Genomic DNA, 23,268 nt, shown 5'->3' on the forward strand with positions numbered 1-23,268 from the left:
TGTTTGTGTAAGATCAATGTTTGTGTAAGATCAATGTTAGTTTCTGGAATTTCTGGACAGTATTTACAAGATGGTCTTCCAGTAAGGGAGCTAGTTTCAGTATTCTGATGGCACTGCAACTAATTTCCATTTCTAAGTGCTAATTTATCTGTATCTGTGTTTTTTCAGGTCCCAGCTCTTTATGGTATCGATACCAGGATGCTCTCTAAAATTATCCGAGACAAGGTAGGCAAAAACCACAAGCAGCCATGCTGGTTCATTATAAAAATGCCATACAGGTTACCATAAAAAAACCTTTATCAGGACCAACCAAAAAAATCACGAAGTATTGTGCAAGCTTTTGTGTTCACCAGAACTCTTCCTCCAGGAGAGAAAATGACATTTTCCCAGTCTGCAGGTTGTAACAGTCTTAGGATGGAATGGTGGAGGCAATTTGCATGTTGAATTAGGTTGGAGCAGAGATGGGGAATCTATGGGCTTCAAGGTAATGTTGGCTCCAGCTCCCATCAGCCCTAGCCAATGTGACCAATGGTCAGGGATGCTGTCTAACAGTGTCTGGACGGCCATGGATTTCCCATCCCTGAGTTAGAATGTACTGTTATTTATTTATTTATTTTATTTCATTAAACTTATAGACCGCCCCATAGCCAAAGCTCTCTGGGCGGTTAACAAGAACAAAACAACATAAAAACACAATAGCATATAAAACATTAAAATGCAATTAAAATACAGAATATTAAATTAAAACAATTCCAATACATACATACAAACATGATTAAGATGGTTAAAATGATTAAAATGCCTGGGCAAAAAGGAAAGTTTTAACCTGGCGCCGAAAAGATAGTAACGTTGGCGCCAGGCGTATCTGCTCTGGGAGGTTATTCCACAATTTGGGGGCCACCACTGAAAAGGCCCTTTTCCGTGTTACTGCCCTCCGAGCTTCCCTATAAGTAGGGACTCGGAGGAGGGTCTTCGATGATGAGCATAGTGTATGGGCGGGTTCATATCGGGAGAGGCGTTCCAACAGGTATTGTGGTCCTGTGCCGTGTAAGGCTTTGTAGGTTAAAACCAGCACTTTGAACCGGGCCCGGAAACATATAGGCAGCCAATGCAGGCGGGCCAGAACCGGTGTAATGTGGTTGGACCATCTAGTCTCCGTTAACAATCTGGCCGCTGCATTCTGCACAAGCTGCAGTTTCCGGACCGTCTTCAAAGGCAGCCCCACGTACAGCGCATTGCAGTAATCTAATTTCGAGGTTACCAGCGCATGAACTACGGAGGCGAGGTTCTCTCTGTCCAGACAGGGGCGTAGCTGGGCCACCAACCAGAGTTGGTAATAAGCACCCCGTGCCACCGAGGAGATCTGAGCCTCAAGCGACAGGGATGGTTCTAAAAGAACTCCCAAGCTACGGATCTGATCATTCAGGGGGAGTGCAACCCCATCCAGAACAGGTCGAACAACCGCCATCTCGTCAGGAGAACAACCCACCAGCAGCATCTCAGTCTTGTCTGGATTAAGCCTCAGTTTGTTAGCTCTCATCCAGTCCATTGTCGCGGTCAGACATCGGTTCAGCACGTTGACAGCCTCACCTGAAAAAGATGAAAACGAGAAATAGAGCTGCGTGTCATCAGCGTACTGATGGCAACGCACCCCAAAACTCCTGATGACCGCACCCAGCGGCTTCATATAGATATTAAAGAGCATGGGGGACAGGACTGACCCCTGTGGAACCCCATACCAGAGGTCCCAAGGTGCCGAGCAATGCTTCCCAAGCACTACCCTCTGGGGACGGCTCGCCAAATAGGAGCGGAACCACTGCCACGCAGTACCACTCACTCCTAAATCAGCGAGTCGCCCCAGAAGGATACCATGGTCGATGGTATCAAAAGCCGCTGAGAGATCAAGGAGAATCAGAAGGGTCACACTCCCCCTATCTGTCTCCCGACAAAGGTCATCATACAGGGCGACCAAGGCTGTCTCTGTGCCAAAACCGGGCCTAAAGCCGGACTGAAATGAATCCAGATAATCGGTTTCATCCAAGAGTGTCTGGAGCTGGTTGGCGACCACTCGTTATGGGTTTGGGGGTTGAGATAAATGATTTCTGTGAGTCCCTTCCAGCCTCTGATTTGGAACCCTGCAACTGAAGGGGGCTCTGCAGCTGAGAAACCTGCTCCGCTGGTCAGATGAGTCTCCTTTGTTACTCTAATAGAGTGGTCAGGTGGACTAATGAGTCTGTCAAGTGGACTAATGGTCTGTCAAGGGCCCATTAACTGGCAAATAGGCCAGGGAGATCCTATTGTTATTGAAACTGTTCAGGGGAGCTCCCCCCTTCTGAGGCTAAAGAGATGCTTTAGTTTAGTGGGAGGAAAGGCTGGGAACTAGAGAGACACAGAGAGGCTGGCTCCCTGCACCATAGCTTTCAGGATGCCTCCTATGAGACTGATGGAAAAGCAAGATCTGTTGGACTGCTGATGCTTTGAACCCCCTGTGAATGTGTGTAAATAAACCATATTTCATAAAGACACCATAGACTCCGTTGACCTTCTTTCCAAAAAAAACAAATGCTGGGCAAACGCAGGGACTCATGGAGATCTCTCACCGTTCGGATATTGGGGTGGTGTGCAAGACTGGTGTCAGAAGTGGAATTGATTTTCCTGGAGGAAGAATTGGGAACAAGGTGAGCCTGAGTCAAAATGGTGGGAGGACTAGCAACTCTCCTGGAACAGATGAAATTGATGTTCCAGCAGCAAGCAGAATGAATTGAGAAAGATCACCAGGAGGACCAGCAGCAGAGGCAACGAGAGCACTAGGAGGACCAGCAACAATTTACAGAGAGAATGGAAAGCCTCTTTGGAGAAAAAAGGGAGGCCCCATGTGAGGTGAGAGCCCTCCTGATCAGCTGCTACAAGGGGTTGAAAGTGACCCGGGAGTCCAGTTGCAGAGCACCCAGATTGGGGTGGCTAAAGAGATCCAGAAAGTGGATGAGCAGCTGGAGGGCTTGGACTGTGAGGAGTCACAGTCAGTAGTGGAGGAGGAAGAGGTCTTGATTGTCCAGGAGCCTGCCAGCGGGGAAGTCACCGGAAAGCTGGAGGTAAAGCCCCACAAATTGAAGGACAGGCTGGTAAATGAAGAGGAAGATGCTTTGGAGGAAAGTGGAGTACAGGCTGGAGAAGAGATGCTGCTCATAGTTTTCTCCAGTCCAAGTGTGCCTGCTGTTGAAGAAGTAAGGCAGAAGGAAGAAAAGGCCTTGGAGAAAGGTGAACTACAGGCAGGAAAAGAGCAGCTGTTGATAGAATTCTTCACCCCGTGTGTGCCAGGTGTGGAAGAGAAAGTGCAGGAGGAGTCATGTGTGCATGGGGAGAAGCTGCCAGCACCTGGAGAAATGGCTGTGCCACAGAAAGTGCAGGAGGAAAAGTTGGAGGCGTGTGTGCAAGAGGAACAGCCAGCACCCGGAGAAATAGCTGTGAAAGAAAAAGTGCAGGAGGAGCAGCCTGAGATGGGAGTGCAAGCCCAAGAGGAGCTCCCAGTGCCTGGAGAGATGGGTGAGATAAAATTTACAAGTGACTTTGCCCCTTGGGTGGCCCAGAACATGACAAAGGCAATCTGTCCCTTCTAGTTTTATTGGATTTATCTGCCGCATTCAACACAATTGATCACAGCATTCTGTTAGACCGTCTCTTTAAAATGGGTCTCAGAGGTACAGTACTAAAATGGCTTCGCTCCTTTTTGGAAAAAAGGCTTCAGAGAGTTGCCCTCGGGGATTATTGCTCTAAACCCTGGCCATTAAAATATGGCGTTCCACAGGGCTCTGTTTTATCCCCGACGTTATTTAATATTTATGTAAGCCCTTTAGGAAAAATCATTCGAAAATTTGGGATTCATTATCACCAATATGCCGATGATACACAACTGTATTGTTCCTTTCCACCGAACACTGTAGAGACTGTCAACTGCCTTAATCAATGTCTCCTAGCAGTGCAAAGTTGGATGAATAAAAACAAATTGAAACTAAACCCAGAAAAAACAGAGGTCATTCTCATTGGCAAAAATCTCCCCCAAGGAACTGGACATCTGCCTTCACTTGACGGAGTTTTTCTCCCTTTAAAATCTCAAGTCCGTAGTTTAGGTATAATCTTGGACTCAGCCCTAACCTTTGAACCCCAGGTTGCAGCCGTGTCTAGAGCCACATTTGCAAAACTAAAACTGGTCCGTCAACTCCGCCCATTTTTAGGAACATCAGAATTAATGAAAGTAACTCAGGCCTTAGTAACCTCTCGACTGGACTATTGTAATTCTTTATATGTTGGCCTTTCTGCTAGAGCACTTCGACCGCTCAAGCAGGCACAAAGAGCGGCCGCGAGGATGATCACTAAAACTGGTCCTCGGGTTCATACCTCACCTCTTCTTTACCATCTTCACTGGCTCCCTATTAGCTCCAGACATCAGTTTAAGATTCTGGTTCTAATGTTTAAGGCTCTTCACGGACTGGCGCCGGTATATTTGACAAACCGTCTCGTTGAATTCAAAACCTATCGCCCTATGAGATTGATTTCTGAAAGCACTCTTATTATTCCCTCAACTTTCATGATCCGCCAAATGAACACCAGGAGGAAGGCCTTCTCAGTCATAGCCCCTACTCTTTGGAATAATTTACCATCTGAGATACGACGTTCCTCGTCTCTCATTGAATTCCGTCGGCGGATTAAAACATACCTGTTTCAACTAGCTTTTAATGTGTGAATGTGTTGTCGAACTTTTTAGTATTAATTTACTTATTTGTTTTTAGGTATTCTATTATGTTGTTTTTGTATTATCTCTGTTTTTTAATGTTCACCACTCTGAATTCTGAGTTTCGGAACTAGAGTGGTATATAAATTTTTGAAATAAATAAATAAATAATGGCCTTATAGGGTGGTATCCAGCTCCTATGATGGGTGCAGCCCCTGAGCAAGCTCCAGCAGTGAGAATCATCCAGGGTCCTGTGAGTCTGGAGGGCAAGAGACACTGGGAGGGTTGCCTGCCTCTGTTTGGGCCCACAATTTACACTGGAGATGGTGAGGGAGAACAGAGAGGAAGATTTCTTTCTGCAAACCTGGGTGGGCTAGGCCAGCTAGTCCTGAAGAAGATGCCCCCCAGATAAAGACTTGTGGCAGGGGTATGATTTGGAGTTTGGGGCAGGGGATGAAGTGGACTGGGCCAAGGACATTTTCAAGGTAGTGAATGGGAGGATGATTGCTACAGTCTGCCATGTGCTGATGAGAAAACAAAAATAGAGATTCAAAGATTCATATGTCCCTGGAGATGCTTCCCAAGACCCTGCAGGCAGCAGCAGTAATCAGCTTGGACTGGGAACTCCATGAAGCCCCTAGACAAAGGGCCATGTGGGCAACTGCATGGTTTGGGGGTGGGGGTTGTTCTTACAGAACTGTGTACTGATTTGCTGTAGGAATTCTTCCTGATAGTATTGCCTTTTGAAATGTGTTTGATGTGTGCTTTTTGACGCTTGCTTTGCTGGTCAGATGAGTCTCCTTTCTTAATCTAATAGAGTGGCTAGGTGGGCTAATTGGTCTGTCAAGTGCCTATTAACTGGTGAATGGACCAGAGGGATCCTACTGTTATTGAAACTGTGCAGGAGAGAGCACCCCCCCCTCCTGAGGCCAAAGAGAGGCTTGTGTTTTTAGTTTAGTGGGAGAAAAGGCTGGGAACTGGAGAGACAGAGATAGGCTGGCTCCCTGCACCATGGCTTTCAGGATGCCTCCTACGAACCTGATGGAAAAGCAAGATCTATTGGACTGCTGATGCTTTGAACACCTCCATCTTATGCTCAGGCTGTGACTGTGTGTAAATAAACCATACTTCATAAAGACACCATAGACTCTGCTGAGCTTCTTTCCAAGGAAACCAAACCCTGGGCAAGTGCAGGGACCCTTGGAGTTCTCTCATCTCTTGGAGATTGGGGTGGCGCGCAACAGTACCATGTGCAAAAAGAATTTAGGTAGAAGCAAGACATACTGGGATAAGAATCAGTCGCTTCTCTGCCTTTGAAAAAATACAAGCCAGCATGCAAATCTTTCTTCAAGCATGAATCCGAACTCATAGGCCCCTTGTAATTCAGAGAGCAGAAGAAAAATGTAGTATTTTACTTGTATTAGCAAAACTGAAGCATAATTTTGGGTGATGCACTAGGTTTAGAAGCTACACCAGCCTCATAGGACTACTACTTCCTCTCATCCCCATTATTGGGGTTTCTTCCTCCCCTGCCTACAGTTGGTACATGTCTCTCAGGCAGTACACAGATGGTTATTTCAGGTATCATACCAAACTATGCACAATAATGCTCTAAGGATACCACAAGCAAACCAAAGATGTCTCCATGGTGCACCAGTTTCTGGAGACACAACTTCACACTATACTGTGCGGATCAACTTCGACTGTGTTCTGCCTGAGGCTGAGAGACTTATGGTGGGCTGGTGTGGCTTTTGAAGAAGTGATACTACAGACTAGCATTGCCTGAGTGACTTTCACCTCGTAAACCTGGTACCCAAGGCTTGTAGTGATACAATGAATCATCTAAAGTGGTTCTTTCCTGTCCCGTCCCCCCCAACATTTGGTTGCTCTAAAAAGTCCCAAAGAGAGCCCCACTCTCTACTTATTCACTCATTCTGTCTTGTAAAATGCAAAGCCAAACCACTGGCCCATCTACCTTGTGGCTGTCCAGAGTTTCAGATTAGAACCTTTCTCAGCACTACCTGGAGATGTCACAGATTGAACTGGGACCTTTGTATGTTGTGATGCACATACTCTAACTACCACTGAGTTATAACTCTTAAGCAGAATAGCCCTATGATATTTAGCTTCCTGATCCATGTCACTGAAAGAAGCAATATTCTTTGCATATAAAATACATACACTTTCATTACTGAAGCAATAGCTTAGCACACATGGCATGGTGTGACACACATTATGCTGAGGTGTAAGGAGAGAGGTTGCTTGAAGGTTTTTTGTTTAGAAATGCATAATGTGATTTTCCCCTTTTGTTTAATCTTTACCAGCTAGCTTATATTTTACTCATTCCATGTCCTTTTGTAAATTAGGGGTGAGAACAGAGTTTCAGTATGATGAATATGTAAATGAACAGTGGCTGTGTAAATGGATTCTGAAGGTAAACAGAGAGGCTTAATTTCATCATGTGTGTGAGAGTAATCAGCTGCCTTTTTCTAGGCTGAAAGCAGCACTCAGCTATCTATTTAGCTCCTCAAAATGGCCAGCCATTTCTCTATCATAGTAACCATTCTCACGCTAACCTGGGTAGACATTATTAAAGCAGCTAACTAAATTATGTGAAGAATATCCTCCATATTGCAAGAAAATACCAAATTACTAAAGAGTTGAAGACCGTTTATAGTATTTATTGTAAACAGCAAGTAAAATGGTGAATATATATATATATATATATACTCTGTATTGTATATTGTTCCACTGATTTCAGTTATGACAGAAAACATAGAGCTAGTGTTTAGGATCATGCTTTTCATTAAAAAAAACAGCTTGACAACATTGTCTAAACCATCTGAGGGTTGTAATTGATGTGACTTTTTGCCATTAATATTAACAAACTAAGTTCGCAGTATTTTATTGGTTCAAATCAGATGTTCATCCAAATCACAGACTCGAGCAATCTCTTCTCTTTCCTCCTCCTCTCTCTCAATCCTTCTCAGCTTCCATTTCCTATTTAACACTAACCTTAGTTTGCTATGACACCTGAATTGACAAACCATGCTCAATACTTGCACTCCACAACAGAATAAGAAACTCCTGTCTTCAAACCATGGCTTGGAGGTTCAACTGAACCGAGTCTTCATGTGCAAAATGGTTTGTGATTTACATGACATATGTCCTTGTAACAATTTTGTAACATACTGCAGTCAGACGTACATTAGCTTGCCCAGAGTCACCCATAATGGAACTGGTTTTCCATTATGGGCCATACACAAATATGCTGAGAGAGATGATCAGAAATGCACAGTGCCCACATATAATGGGAGACCATAAAATGGCAAGTTGGCAAAGCTCCAGTACCCAGCTTGGTGTGAGTCTGGCAAAGGTATGGGTCAAGAATACAAGATTCATCATGAGAGCTAAACTGTGTAACCATCTGGCCCGTCCATAGATGGAAAGGTTTTTTACATAACCTTATTGCTACTCTACAGTCGGATTGGGTTGGTACAGCATCCCTTAGGATGATAGTCAAGTCATAATGTCACAGGAAATCTTTACTACCCATTTCAGTTATCTTCATTCTCTCTTTTAAAAACCAAGCAACCCCCCTTTTTTACACTGTCTACAATTACAAAGGCTTTAAAAAGGTATTGGGCAGCTAATTAAGCTTGTAAGTACCTAATGCCACTGTTCTTTCTTTCTTGCACTCACCTGTTTCAGTTTCTATTTCAACAGGGAACTGTTCTCGGGAAGATTGAATTTGAGGGTCAGCCTGTGCAATTTTTGGACCCAAACAAGAGAAACTTGATTGCTGAAGTTTCAACAAAGGTAAAGATTCAGTTTTGAACCTTGTAGAAAAGGGGAGGGGAATCTTTTTAGCTGAAGGGCCACGTTATCTTGTTGACAGTCTCCAGGGCAGCATGCCATTGATGGATAGGACCAGATGCAAAATATGGTGGAAGCAATAGATATGACTTTTAGCTTTGTATTTCAGACTGTATTCCAGCCACACAAAAGACTGAGATCTCTCTGTTTCCTGCTCCCAACCACCAATATATCCATTCTCCATTCAGACAAGCACGAGTCTTATTTATTTATTTATTTATTTATTTCCTTTCCTGCAAAGAGGAAATCCACTGTGAGGTGGATTTTATCCTCACAGGACCCCTGTGAGGTAGGTTAGCCCTGTGAGGTAGGTTAGCCTTAACTCTACATTCAAAGAAAAAAATAGGCATTGCTGTGAGATTTACGATTTTTATGCTTCACTTTAAATTATCTTTAATAGAGATTAGATGCCTCATACAGTACAATTCTAAGCACATTTACCAGTGAATAAGCTCTATTTAGTTCAGTGGGACTTACTGCTGAGCAAAGATTATTAGGGTCCTCTTTTAGCTGGAGTCTTGTCCCCTGTTAATTGAAGGTATTCTCTTGGTTATTTGATGCAATACAAATACTTGGTCTGTACAGAATGAAAGAGGACAGACACTTTGTGGAATCTGGGGATGGGGAGAAACAGTGATTTAACCAGAACATTGTGAAATTGACCCCGTAATTTAATGAGAAATGATTTTGTAAAATTGCCCTGCCCTTTTTTTCTCCAGATGATTTTGCTGATTCTTTAGTATGTTTATTGAGTAAGTTCCACTGACCTGAATGGGGCTTATTTTGATTAGGCATGCATAGGATTCTTAATATCTCATTCCCCTGTCCCCCTCACCCAAACCCTGGCATGATACACCTGTAGGAAAATTGGGTCTGAGTTCAAATAAAGCATATTTGGCTTTTTTCCTCAAGAGACTTACTTTTTTAAAAATGAAAAATCCAAATTTATTTATTTATTTAGTATTCCAGGTTTTCAGAATAGGCTTGCATGGAATCGAACTCTTTGACTTTATACTTTTAAATCTACAGGGATGCCAAAAGGATTTTCTAGGCCCATTACATTGTGCATGAATTGAGCCTCCAGCTCAAAAAGGACACAAATCTGCATATGATTTATGCCATGTGCAAAGTTGTATCCTGTTTTTTTGTGTTTTTGGGGGGGAGAGGGGGCCTAAAATGAATCAGGAAGCACACACAAGTTACATGTTGTCTGACAGACTGAATGCCAACAGGTGAAACTTTCCCCATAATTGTATTTCCATACTAGAAAAGGTTTAACCTATTGAATTTCTGCCTGCCACAGCTGTTCAAGGCACAACAGCCCTGCTCTTCCTTAATGCCAGCCTTAAACCATGCAAAGAACACACATTTCATGAGTTGTAAACCAGCTATATAAGGCTTTCATAAATTGATCTTAGGCTAAAAATACTACAACCCCTTCAAGACTAGGCATAGTATTTCAGGGGTGTGTGTGCGTGCAGGTGCACCAAAAGAGGTTTAAGATTTACGGCAGACAAGGGTCACATGCCCATGCTTGGGCACGTTCAATAATAAATTGTTAAAAAGCAGCAGTGTATTGTAAGATTATTTGTTGTGGTGATTTATGTATACCTTATAATAATTATAGCAATGTTACCAGCACAGGTCAAACAGTCACCTCTTTTTTAATATAAAGGATTTCAGCCTTTGACAGGAATATACCCATTTAAGAATTTATACTACCAGCAACAACCCATCCCCAAGAATCTGCCTATTCCCCCCCCACCCATGGGTTGGAAACCCCCCTGTTTTATCTGGTCAACAATCACTTCTACACCAGATGAAAAGTCTTCAAAATGAACCAGGGAGTCCCTTTTCCAGTATCTCAATCTAGAGGGAAAAATAGACTCTCAAATGTACTAATGAAGATGCAAAAACAACTTCATAGTGAATCAGAAAGTCTATTCTGTAATGTTTGAAAAAGGATTTTTTGGAAACCATTTTTTGGGCAGATATAATTTCTCTATAGCGCTCATCAGTCACAGCTGTTACTTTATTTGTTGGCTAAAAACGCTGAAGTGTAGGATCAGGCTCCTTTCTTACAAAATAATTGGTTAGAATGGTGCCTGTACATTTTCTTTCATAACTCTGAGTCAACAAAGAATAAAGGCTTACTTAAAGAAAGTAAAAAACCTCAGAGTCTGTGTTATCTGCTGACCCTGGGTTGGTATAGTAGTCCCATCCGTACCTCTTCTTGGTGGACCTGTTAACTAGCCTGCTTCAATCACTTCCTTTTCTTTGGAGAGGCTTTTAACACTGTACTGTTTGAAATGAGCTGCTCGAGAAATGATCTGACAATTTTGTAAAGGTTTGTGTTTTTCTGATGAGATGCATCTGCTGTCCACTATAAAGGTAGTTCCCAGTGAGCACCAAAGGAGGCAGCCATTTATTTAATGATGGCAGCCATTCTGAATTTCCCCAAAATCAAATAGCATCTCAGAATAGTTTTGTAGGAAAAAGAAAATGGTGGCTGCTCCAGTTCTGTTCATCTCACCACAAAGAATTTCATCTTACCCTCAAAATATAATAAAAATAAAACAGTTAACCTTGAAGTGGGTGAAACGGCTGAGAAATGGTTCCTGTTAATTTTGTCTGGCCCCAGTGGATATCTGAAACTCAGTTCTAACTATTTTATAGAATACATAAGCAGCAGGAGTGGGTGCTGTTGATCGTCTGTGCCATTAACAAGAAGGGTTTGCTATAAAGAAGCTGAAAATAGCATACACAAATGAGATATAAAAAGATTAACAGAACTCCTGTGATCTCATTATCTTTATAACTTTATTTTATAGACTTATAAAGTAACATCACAAATAAAACTGACAATTAACTAAGCTCTTCACTGGTGGTAATTATGGGACATGATAATCTATGTCCTAGAAAACAACTGTTTTCGTGTAAATCAAGATGCAGCAACATTTTAAGAATTGTCTTATCAATGGTAGGGTAGAAAGGCTAGGGTGGTTTTTTTATGGTTTTCTATGAAACCATAGTAGGTTGCGTTTTGCAGAATGGATTGATTCAGTTGAAAGCTTCTCAGCTTTATCTGCAAGGAGGTTGCTGTTGACTTGAGTGAGTTACATTCAGGTTCCTGCAACAGCGTTATGTATTTCAGAAAGTACAAGCATTTAATTCCATACAATATGAATTAGGACTCGGAGCCACATTATTTCCTTACATATCCATCCTGCCTTTCTTCCATCATGGAACCCAAGGCGGCATTCATGTGGTTCCCAGGTGGTCAACCATCTAGGGAATGATCAGACCCAGACCTGCTTAGCTTCAACAAGGTGCTGGGCTCCTGTGCTTTTCAGACTATATCCTGCGACCGCATCGCATTATGCTGGCTGTTCTTCACACACCTGTCCTGTTTATATACTAAGCAAAGGGTGGAGGTCTAATGTTTACATCAAATGGTGTGCATGGTTGAGGACTGCTGAACCCCTCTTCACCCCACCTTACTGTCCTGCTGCTCCCATCCTATCTACTTTGGCACTAAAGTAAAACAATACCACATTTTTTCCTACTGAAACTTCTTGAGCATGCTGTTTCAAGGGCCCACAATTTAATTCATGTGGCAACCAAGGGGTAGACAGAATACAGAATTGTTTACATAAAATAAAAAGAAACCTACCCATATTCTCTCATCATTTTAACTTTTCATGCTCTGTTAGATGTAGAGTAAGACACACTTTTTGACAGTGTGGTAGTTGTTGCCCATTTGCCATGGTGGATCCAATTGATGCTCCCCTGGGCAGTGTAGTTGTTTCCTGGAACCAGTATTTTCCATGAACTCAAACCATAGTACTGAGTCTCTGGAAAAAATGTTATTCCCTTCCCCTGTTGATGTAACTACAACATTTGTAATAAGGAGTGCTGTGTGGACTGTGGTTGAGCTGGTATCAAGGGCATATATTGGATGGGGTGTCTGTGACGACATGGCAACCAGTGACACAAGTCCATCCACCCACTAACCACACCATTTGGAGTAATACAAATGCCTTGCCATTGGCTTTTGGAAAGTTGTTTCTTCGCTCAAAGAAGGTGACGAGAGAGGATGTTTGATTGGGAGCTCTGCACCTCAGCTCCTAATTTCTTCCCTTTCTACCGCCTGGTATTTATCATCTTACCTTATCATCGATGTCTTTGCTTATGCTTATGCTTATGCCAGCGTTGGTACGATCTTGGACTGTGGCTGGACTTTACATCTTTGCCTGGACCCAGTTTTGCTGTTTTGGCCTTTGGTTCGGGGCGGAGCCGCGGCTCTTGGGTTGCTCTGACCCGTTGCGGAGTTCCATCTTTGGCGTGCTACGGCTGGAGTGTGTCGGGGGCCGCTGTTGCCGCGGCGTTGCTGCCCTGGCTGCTGCGGTTCTCGAGGAGTCGCTGCCCTCCGGGTGCTTCTCGAGTGCTTTTGGGCCGTTTGTTTCTGGGCCCGTTGTTTGGTCTCCGGCGTGGCTCTGGCCGTTTCGGATTTACAACTGCTGCTGCCTTGGCTTTTGTTGTTGCTGCCGCTGCTCTCCGGGTCTTCTGGACTGCCTGTTGGTCGGTGTTCGGCTTTGTCGTCGGTCGCCGGCTGCGACACGCCTGTGAGTCCTGGATCGATGTTGCTAGGTTCCGCTGCTTCTGCCTGCTGCTCTGTCGCTGGATCGATGCTGCTGGGTTCTGCTGCTTCTGCCTGCTGCTCTGTCGCTGTTTCATCCTGGCTTTCTGCCTGCTTGCCGCCACTCCATTCAAGTTCGCTGCTTGGGGCGTGTCTTGTCCTTCCGGCTTGCTTACTTGCTGTTTACTGGGTCGCGGGCAGATATTTTACAACTTTATTTCATGACATTACTTATGGATGAAGCTTGATGCGGAGGAGAATTTTAACGTCGGCTGCTATTGTTGCTGTTTGGGTGCATTTTAATTGTCTGTTTGTTTTGTCTGTTGTGTGTATGAATGAGATTGTGTGGACGTGTTTGTGTATATTTATGTGTATTTTTATGCGTTGTTGTGTGAATGTGTTTGTTTGTATTTAAATATTTTTTAAAATGTGCCTGGGAGAGCATGCTTTGTATTTAACGGGGGGGCTTCCGGGGGCCCCAATTAGCGTAGTGACGGGTAATGGGAGGTATGGCGTTAGGAGGAGAACATGCCAGGTAAGGGGAACTCGCCCCAGACAAGTTGTGTCTGTGCCTTGTTCCGGTTCTCCTCAAGACCACAGAACTGCTGGTTGTTCTATCAGCCAGCCCTTAGATCTCCAGGTGCTGCTTTTGAATGCCAGGTCGGTATATAATAAAACCTCCCTTGTCCATGATTTAATTGTGGATGAGGGTGCCGACCTGGCGTGTATAACCGAGACCTGGGTGGGTGAGCAGGGAGGAGTTGCCCTCTCTCAGCTTTGCCCACCTGGGTATACGGTGCAGCACTATGGCAGATCTGAGGGCCGGGGAGGCGGGGTCGCTGTGGTCTATAGGAGTATTTTCTCTCTCACCAGGCATCCTGTCCAGATGACGACTGGTCTAGAGTGCCTCCACCTTGTACTGGGCCAAGGAGACAGACTGGGAATCTTGTTGGTGTACCGCCCACCTTGCTGCCCAACAGCTTCCCTAGCTGAGCTGACAGGGATAGTCTCGGAGGTGTTGTTGAGGTCCCCCAAACTTGTGGTGTTGGGGGATATCAACGTTCATGCCAAGACTGTCTTATCTGGAGCGGCTCAGGACTTCATGGCCTCCATGACAACCATGGGGCTGTCTCAATTTGTTACTGGCCCAACGCATGTGTCGGGTCACACTCTTGATTTGATCTTCGCCACTGGTCATGGAGATGGTGATCTGGAGGTGGGGTATTTTTCATCTACTCCATTGTCATGGACAGATCACCGCCTGCTGAGTTTTAGACTTACGACGACTCTTTCCCTCTGCAAGGGTGGGGGACCTATTAAGTTGGTCCACTCCCGGAGGCTTATGGATCCTATGGGTTTTCAGAGGGTTCTGGGAGTTTTTCCAGCTGATAGTACTGGCACTCCTGTCGAGGCCTTGGTCAAACTGTGGAATACAGAGATGGCCTGGGCTATCGACACGATCGCTCCCGCGCACCCTCTTCGATGCAGAGCTCATACAGCTCCGTGGTATACCCCGGAGCTGAGAGTGATGAAGCAAGAGAGAAGGAGGCTGGAGTGCAGATGGAGACGAACTCCAGACGGATGCAATTATGCTTTGGTAAGTGCCTCTACTAAGTCGTATATAAAAGCGGTAAGGGCGGCGAAGAAGTCCTACTTCGCTGCCTCTATCAAGACATCTCTCTGCCACCCAGCAGAGCTTTTTAGGGTTGTACGAGGACTCTTACATTCTGGTCCTCAAGATACCATTGAAACATCTGAAGCTCGCTGTAACGACATTGCAGGGCACTTCCAAAATAAAATCGCATGCATCCGTAGGGACCTAGACTCTGATGTTACGACAGATGAATCCATTGAAGTGTCCAGAACACGGTCTTGTCTTTCATTATTGGATGAGTTGGTGCAGCTTGAGGAAGTGGACAAGGTGCTTGGAATGGTGCGGGCGACCACGTCTGCTCTAGATCCTTGTCCATCTTGGCTGGTCAAGGCTAGCAGGACTGGTACCACCGGCTGGGCCAAGGAAGTGATAAATGCCTCCTTGAGTGAGGGAGTAGTCCCTAGTAGCCTCAAGGAGGCTGTAGTGAGACCTCTTTTGAAGAAACCTTCCTTAGACCCAGATAACTTGAACAATTATAGACCGGTGGCAAATATCCCCCTTTTGGGCAAGGTTCTGGAGCGGGTGGTTGCCAGTCAGCTCCAGGTGCTCTTGGATGAGACCGATTATCTGGATCCGTTTCAATCCGGTTTTAGGCCTGGTTTTGGCACTGAAACAGCCTTGGTCGCCCTGTACGATGACCTCTGTCGGGAGAGGGACAGAGGGAGTGTGACTCTGTTGATTCTCCTTGATCTCTCAGTGGCGTTTGATACCATCGACCATGGTATCCTTCTGGGGAGACTCGCGGAGTTGGGAGTTGGAGGCACTGCTTGGCAGTGGTTCCGCTCCTACTTGGCGGATCGTCGCCAGAAGGTAGTACTTGGGGAACATTGCTCGACACCTTGGACTCTCCATTGTGGAGTCCCTCAGGGGTCGATTTTGTCCCCCATGCTTTTTAACATCTACATGCAGCCTCTGGGTGCCATCATCAGGAGTTTTGGAGTGCGTTGCCACCAGTATGCTGATGACACGCAGCTCTATTTCTCCTTTTCATCTTCTACAGGTGAGTCTGTGGATGTGCTGAATCATTGCCTGACCGAGATAATGGACTGGATGAGAGCTAATAAACTGAGACTCAATCCAGACAAGACTGAGACACTGTTGGTGAGTGCCTCCCCTGCCCAGATGGTAGATGTTCACCCTGTTCTAGATGGGGTCACACTCCCCTTGAAGGAACAGGTTCGTAGTCTGGGAGTCCTTTTCGATCCTTCCTTGTCTCTTGAGGCGCAAGTGGCCTCGGTGGCAAGGAATGCGTTCTACCACCTTCGGTTGGTAGCCCAGCTACGCCCCTATCTGGACAGGGATGACCTCGCCTCAGTTGTTCATGCTCTGGTAACTTCTAGGCTGGATTACTGTAATGCACTCTACGTAGGGCTGCTCTTGAAGACAGTTCGGAAGCTTCAGCTAGTGCAAAACGCAGCAGCCAGACTGCTGACGAGGACCAGCCAGTCAGCACATATAACACCTGTTCTGGCCCGTTTGCACTGGCTACCTATTTGTTTCCGAGCCAGATTCAAGGTGCTGATTTTGACCTATAAAGCCTTACATGGCGTGGGACCGCAATATCTTGTGGAACGCCTCTCCCGCTATGAACCTACCCAGTCACTTCGCTCAGCATCTAAGGCCTTCCTCCGGGTACCAACCCATCAAGAAGCCCGGAGGACAGTTACTCGATCTAGGGCCTTTTCTGTAGTGGCCCCCGAACTGTGGAACAGCCTCCCCGAAGAAGTACGCCTGGCGCCTACGCTTCTATCTTTTCGGCGCCAGGTTAAGACCTGGCTATGCTCCCAGGCATTTTAAGCGTTTATGTTATAATTTAAATTTTTTATTTTTTATTTTTTTCTTTAGTTGCTGCTTGTGTTTATTGTTTGTTGTCTGATTTTATTGTTGATATTTTGTATTTTAACCTTTTTGTACACCGCCCAGAGAGCCACTCGCTATGGGCGGTCTATAAATGAAACAAATAAATAAAATAAATAAATCATGCATTTTGATACCTCTTAAAACTTCATAACTAAATTATCCATGAGGGTTTCTGAGATCAAGGAGCAGTCTTTGGTCTATGTTGCTAGGTTGGCGGTGATCCGTAACAGGGCCTTCCCAGTGGTGGTTCCCCATTTGTGGAATTCCCCCCCAGTGAGGTGTGTCAGTCTCCCTCATTATTAAATTTTAGGTGAAATAAAAATATCCCTGTTGATGTCTGAAAGATCTGTCCCAGGCTACTCTGAAATTATTAGTTTTGAGAGTAGGTGATTGCTTTTAGGAGGTTGTTTTTAACCGTTTTTAGAGGTTTAGTTGTATTGTTTTAGTACTGATATATTTGCTGCCTTTGGGCTCCTTTGGAGGAAGGGTGAGATATAAATTTAATCTAATGATGATGATGACGATGTTTGAATACAATTGGACACCTTTGTGAATCAAGATGGCAGATGGAATCTTTCAAAACTGGACTGAATTTAACCCGTGATTTCAAAACTGGACTGATTTTTTTATTCCTTAGAATTCCCAAGCAACAACAACAAAAAAAAAATCTCACATATTAGCTCAGGAACCAAAACTCTTGCAAGACCTAGGCTTATCTAGGAACCAGAGATTTCAGCCTTGAAACTAATGCTAGTGCTTCCCTGATCATACCCAGGGATTTTTGCAATTTGGCAGATCAGGATCAATAGGTTTCTCTTCCCCCATGTTCCCTCAAGGATTAGTGCAGGGGCAGCCATCAGCCCAAGCCAGCATGGCCCATGGTTAGGGATAATGGGAGCTGTAGTCCATAACTTCTGGAGGGGCACCATGGACTAGAATGTTATGTGTCTATAGTTCTTGGCTGGAGATAATTGCTGCAGGACACCAGTATGCCTGAGGTTTGGTGGGAATGAGGAGGGTGGAATGTACCAGTTCAGCACTTTCCAGTGCTGTGTGATGCAACAGAGTTGTGAGTCAGGCCCAGTGTTTTGACTTCATGAAGTACTGGTGTTTTAATAGCATCCACGTACCCTTCAAACCAGACTTTCCTGAGTGACGCTTCTGTTTTCATCCTGAATAGTGGTAGCTCACCTGTGAAATGATTTAGTTAGGAGATTATCATTTTATCATGAAGCCTTCCAGCTGTGAAATATCTGTGTGCCAAAAGAGCCTGATTAAAAGGTGGTTATTAAAAGAATAAAAATAGTTTGCTCAGCAGTAGATCAGACATGGACTTTAGGAATGTGTGCATTTTAAAATAGCAGCTGTGTCAGGTTTGGTGAGTTTGACAAGGAAGAAGAGTGCTGAGTTGCTCATTACTGGAAAACATTCTTGCTTACCCAGGAGGAGCTGCAAGGGTGCAAAACGTACTAAAATGTAGGCATAATCTAAGAATCCGTGGCAGATTCGTCAATTGGTCTGTACCAATGTGGGTCAATAAGGGTGAATATCAAGCATATGAAGATAATTTTACACAAAGTTGCTGAAAGAGCAAACAATATGAATCATAACAGAAGTTTAGAAAATCATAAATTGTGTGCCTGTGGACAAAATGACAAGAGTAGGTTTTTTCACTCAACACTAGAACTCAGGATCACTTAATTTAAATTAATGGGCAGTAGATTCGGAAAGAACCCCAAAAGTTCTGCTTAACACAACACATAATTAATTTGGAGTTCACTGCCACAATATGTGGTAAATAGATGACCACTGGCTAAGATGTTTGAAAGATGTTTAGACAAATTTGTGGCAGATAGGATTTTTAAGAGATGCTTGTTTATATAGAAATAACCCTTGATTTATTCTCATTTTCTTTTCTGTTGGTTGCTTTTGGTTAAATCAGATATAAACTTTTATATTATTAGTAACATATATATTATATAATGTATATTGTGTTATATACATACATAGATCTATATAATGTAATATAATATGGATGATGATGATGATCACAAGATCAGCCACACAGGACCTCCTCTCGGTCCCACCAGTCAAAACAGCTAGGCTGGTGCGGACCCGGGAGAGGGCGTTCTCAGTTGTGGCCCCCACCCTCTGGAACTCTCTCCCTTATGATCTTCGACATGCTTCCTCCCTGATGAGCTTTCGCCGAGCCTTAAAGACCTGGCTATTCAGGCAGGCCTACAAGAACCTTGGGGTGGATTAGCTTTTTGTTGTGTTTGGATGTTTTGATATTGGATGAATTGTATATTGTATTTTAATTCTGGTTGTAAGTTGCCTAGAGTGTCCGTTAAGTCGGACAGATAGGCGACTAACAAATAAATTTTTATTTTTATTTTATTTATTTATGATAATATTAGCCATAATAGCTAAATGGTACCTCCATGTTCAGAGATGGTGTATCTTTGAATATCAGCTGATAACAGTAGGAAAAGGCTATTGCCTGCACATCCCACTTGTGGGCTTCCCAGATGGAACTGGACAGCCCCTGCTGGAAATGCAGCAGATAGGCCCTGGATCTGATCCAATAGGTTTTCCTGATGTTGTTCTTACTGAGAAGGAACAAAAGATTCCTTCTTTTTTCATGAACAGAAACAGAACATTAAATGAGAAATGCCCAGGTCTTCAGTCTCCATAATTGCAGTAGGTTTATGTATATGGCCAAGAAATGAACCAGAAGACTATTAAAATAAAAGAAAATTGAACAAGACACCAGACACAAAATAATAATAAAGAGAATCAAATGACAACTATATGATATTGAAGTATTAATTTAGACAGCACTGAAGGAACAAACTGGGATGATTTCAAATTTAACTTCAGCATTAGAAAAATGTAAAGAGGTTTCACAGTGGGATGGGGAGAGGGGCACTGTCCCATCCATCTCACTCTGCTCTCAGCCAGCTCCTCTTGCTTGCCTTTTTACTTACATTCAGTCCAGGGGATGGTACTAGCTGTTAGACTCCCCCTGCTTAGTCTCAGGGCTCATCCAGATGACTGCAAAATGTGTGACACACGCGCTATGTGTGTTTATTATTTTTAGGTTGTCCAAATGACGTCGCACACTGTCACGCATTTTCGCGGGTTAAATCCGCTCCTTCCAATACCGGCAAAAATGTGATTTGCTGTTTGAAATCAGGAATCATCGCTGTGCCACAAAAGAGCGTTTTTTCCCATTGGGAAACAGCGAACAAAAAGGCAGAGTGAGGACTATCAGCTGACAAACCGAATATGGAAACCGTGGATTATCCCGCTCCGTTTGGATAAGCCCTCAGTGTTCAGCAGGAGGAGGATACATTTTACCTATAGCATTGCCTTCAGCTTTGCCTGCCATTGACTCTGGCGCCACCTACTGTTGGTGTCCCTGCCTTCTGCCCTACTTTTCCCCATTAGCATCAGCCTTCACTGAAAAGATCAATTGTCAGTGAGCAGACTGTGACGCCCTTCCCTGGCTCTCCCTGTCAGGTTTCTACCTGCTCGTGGTTACTGCCTGTCTCTAGGCACCACCAGGGACTCCACCAGTCCGGACTGTCCTTTATTTTATTTTTTCTCTCCCCGCTCTAGCACAGATCTCAACAGATCCCCCTGCTAGGCAACCACCAGTCACGTCCTAATACTAGTATTCCCAGAGACTCTGAATACTGGTATTGTTATTCTCTTCACCGCTGCCACCATTTGTTACAGTTCCCCTTCAGCCTTGGTCATTACCTTACCCTCCCTTCTGGTCTGTGAAACCCCAGCCAAGGATCAGGCCTTTGGTAAACCAAATTAAGTATTTATTAAAGATAACAAAGCTAACAAGATTAACAAGATTGCTTCTTAAGGCACATAAGCATATGGTTTTACTCCATACTAATCCGAACTCCACCCCCCTCCTTCTCCACTCTCTCCTGGCAAACAACTCTCTCAAACCCCACCAAGCAACCCACTCTTTCTCTTCTCCCCCCAGATTCCACTCTCACTCTTCCTTTTATACGTTCAGCCATTTTAAACACTCAGCCAATCATCTAGCATTCTACTGCCCATTCACTCCCCCTCCTCTTTCACTCCACTTACCATGTATCTTCTAAACAACCAACACTTACCATATATACATTAATATAGGAACATCACACAGACCCTTGCAAATTTTACAAACAGAACTGAGAAATCCCAGTAGCGGACCAATAAATGAAAAGGTACAATCTTGCTATGGCTCAAGATTGGAATTGAAAACAGGGGATGGATGGATTCCATAAAGGAAGCCACAGACCTGAACTTATAAGATCTGAACAGGGTGGTTCATGACGGATGCTGTTGGAGGTCACTGATTCATAGGGTCGCCAGAAATCGTAATTGACTTGAAGGCACATAACAACAACAACAACATTTCACACTGATACTTCAGCTTTCCTCTTGTGTGATTCTATGTATGTGTGACTCTATAATGCTAACTTCCCCCATGCTAAAAGACTTTTACACAGGAATGCTTTGAAGTAAGTAGTCCACCACCACATGAATTCTGAGTTGGTATAGTCAACAAACAACCACACAACAACCACGTGACTATCTGGACGTTGGAATCACATTTAAGCAATAGTTGTTAGGGTTAAGAACATAAGAACATAAGAAGAGCCTGCTGGATCAGGCCAGTGGCCCATCTAGTCCATCTAGTTCCAATCACCCTTGCAGTATTATTATTACTGTTACGTTGTGTTTTTTTACTGGAGTGTCTCAAACTGACTTTACATAATAAAAATCGATATAACAAAAACATTAAAACAGTAAAATATAATAGCAGTAATAAAACAAGTCCTAAAGTGCTCATCCAAAAATATATATAACAGGAACAAATCCTATCTACTCCACTTAATATGGTATGTGGTATGTGCAAAGCTCTCCTCCAACACCACATGTCAAATGAGTTGATTTTTTTCTTCTCCACTTTTTTCACTGTCCAACTTGCATATCCATACATAGAGATTGGGAATACCATGGTCCGAATGATCCTGACTTTAGTGTTCAGTGATATATCTTTGCATTTCTAGTTCTCTCATAGCTGCCCTTGGCAGTCCTAGCTTTCTTCTGATTTCCTAACGATTGTCTTCATTTTGGTTAATGACTGTGCCAAGGTATTGATAATCCTTGACAAGTTCAATGTCCTCATTGTCAACTTGTCAAAAAAGTAACTTTTCCAAGCTCTGCTTTGAAGTTACACAAATCTTCTGTTGTCATTACTTTAGTCTTCTTGACATTTAGCTGCAATCCTGCTTTTGTGTTTTCCTCTTTAACTTTCATCAGCATTCGTTTCAAACCATTACTGGTTTCTGCTGGTAGTATGGTATTGTCTGCATATCTTAAATTATTGGTATTTCTCCCTCCAGTTTTCACACCTCCTTCATCTTGGTCCAATCCCGCTTTCCGTATGATATGTTCTGCGTATAGATTAAACAAACAGAGTGATAAAATGCATCCCTGTCTCACACCCTTTCTGATTGGGAAACAATCGGTTTCTCCATATTCTGTCCTTAAAGTAGCCTCTTGTCCAGAGTATAGGTTGTGCATCAGAACAATCAGATGCTGTGGCACCCCCATTTCTTTTAAAGCATTCCATAGTTTTTCATGATCTACACAGTCAAAGGTTTTGCTGTAATCTATAAAGCACAGGATGATTTCCTTCTAAAGTTCCTTGGTCCATTCCATTATCCAGTGTATGTTTGCGATATGATCTCTGGTACTTCTTCCCTTTGTAAATCCAGCTAGGACGTCTGGCATTTCTCGCTCCATATATGGCAAGAGCCTTTGTTGTAGAAGTAATCTTGAGTATTACTTTACTTGCATGGGATATTAAGGCTATAGTTCGATAATTACCACATTCCCTGGGGTCCCCTTTCTTTGGAATTGGGATGTATATTGAACGCTTCCAGTCTGTGGACCATTGTTTTCTTTTCCATATTTGTTGACAATTTTTTGTCAAGATATGGACTGATTCAGTCTCAGTAGCTTGTAGCAACTCTATTGGTATGCCATCTATTCCTGGTGATTTGTTTCTTCCAAGTATTTTAAGAGCAGCTTTCACCTCGCATTCTAAAATTTCTGGTTCTTCATCATATGGATGGGAAACAACATCCGGGCCATGACCCACCCTGCTTCTGCAGGGCCGGCTGGTGCTAGGGAAAGCTTACTCATCTTTTGCCATCAGAGAAGCTGATCAGAAGTTCAGCTGAAGGTGTCAAACTTGCAAGCATAGAAGGAAAGAGAGAGAACCAACTCACAGCTTTGTTGGGGGCAGCCTGAGATGTTTCTGCTGCTCCAGGCGCCTGCACCACCCTGTATTTTCACTGGAAGTTGTAATTGCTGTTTTTTGATAATGTTATTTGTTATTTAATTTTTGTAAATTGTATTGTTTTATTGGTGTATTTCTAAGGCACATAAGGCCAGCTCCCTGCTGAAGCTAAGCAGGGTCAGGTCTGG

The 23,268-nt window shown here is 43.8% G+C and overlaps 1 protein-coding gene across 5 annotated transcripts in view; it reads left to right on the plus strand.

Moving 5' to 3' along the window:
• CPS1 (carbamoyl-phosphate synthase 1) overlaps positions 1 to 23,268 on the plus strand; it is a 230,906-nt gene that overhangs the window by 44,288 nt on the left and 163,350 nt on the right. For all 5 annotated transcript variants that reach the window (XM_061607673.1, XM_061607675.1, XM_061607674.1 and 2 more), the window contains 2 exons: positions 169 to 225; positions 8,456 to 8,548. In XM_061607673.1, the coding sequence (XP_061463657.1) occupies positions 169 to 225; positions 8,456 to 8,548 (150 nt within the window). The remainder of the gene's footprint in view (positions 1 to 168; positions 226 to 8,455; positions 8,549 to 23,268) is intronic.

This window comes from Rhineura floridana, chromosome 2 (assembly GCF_030035675.1).
Source record: "Rhineura floridana isolate rRhiFlo1 chromosome 2, rRhiFlo1.hap2, whole genome shotgun sequence".
In the NCBI taxonomy this organism is placed as follows: Eukaryota; Metazoa; Chordata; class Lepidosauria; order Squamata; family Rhineuridae; genus Rhineura; species Rhineura floridana.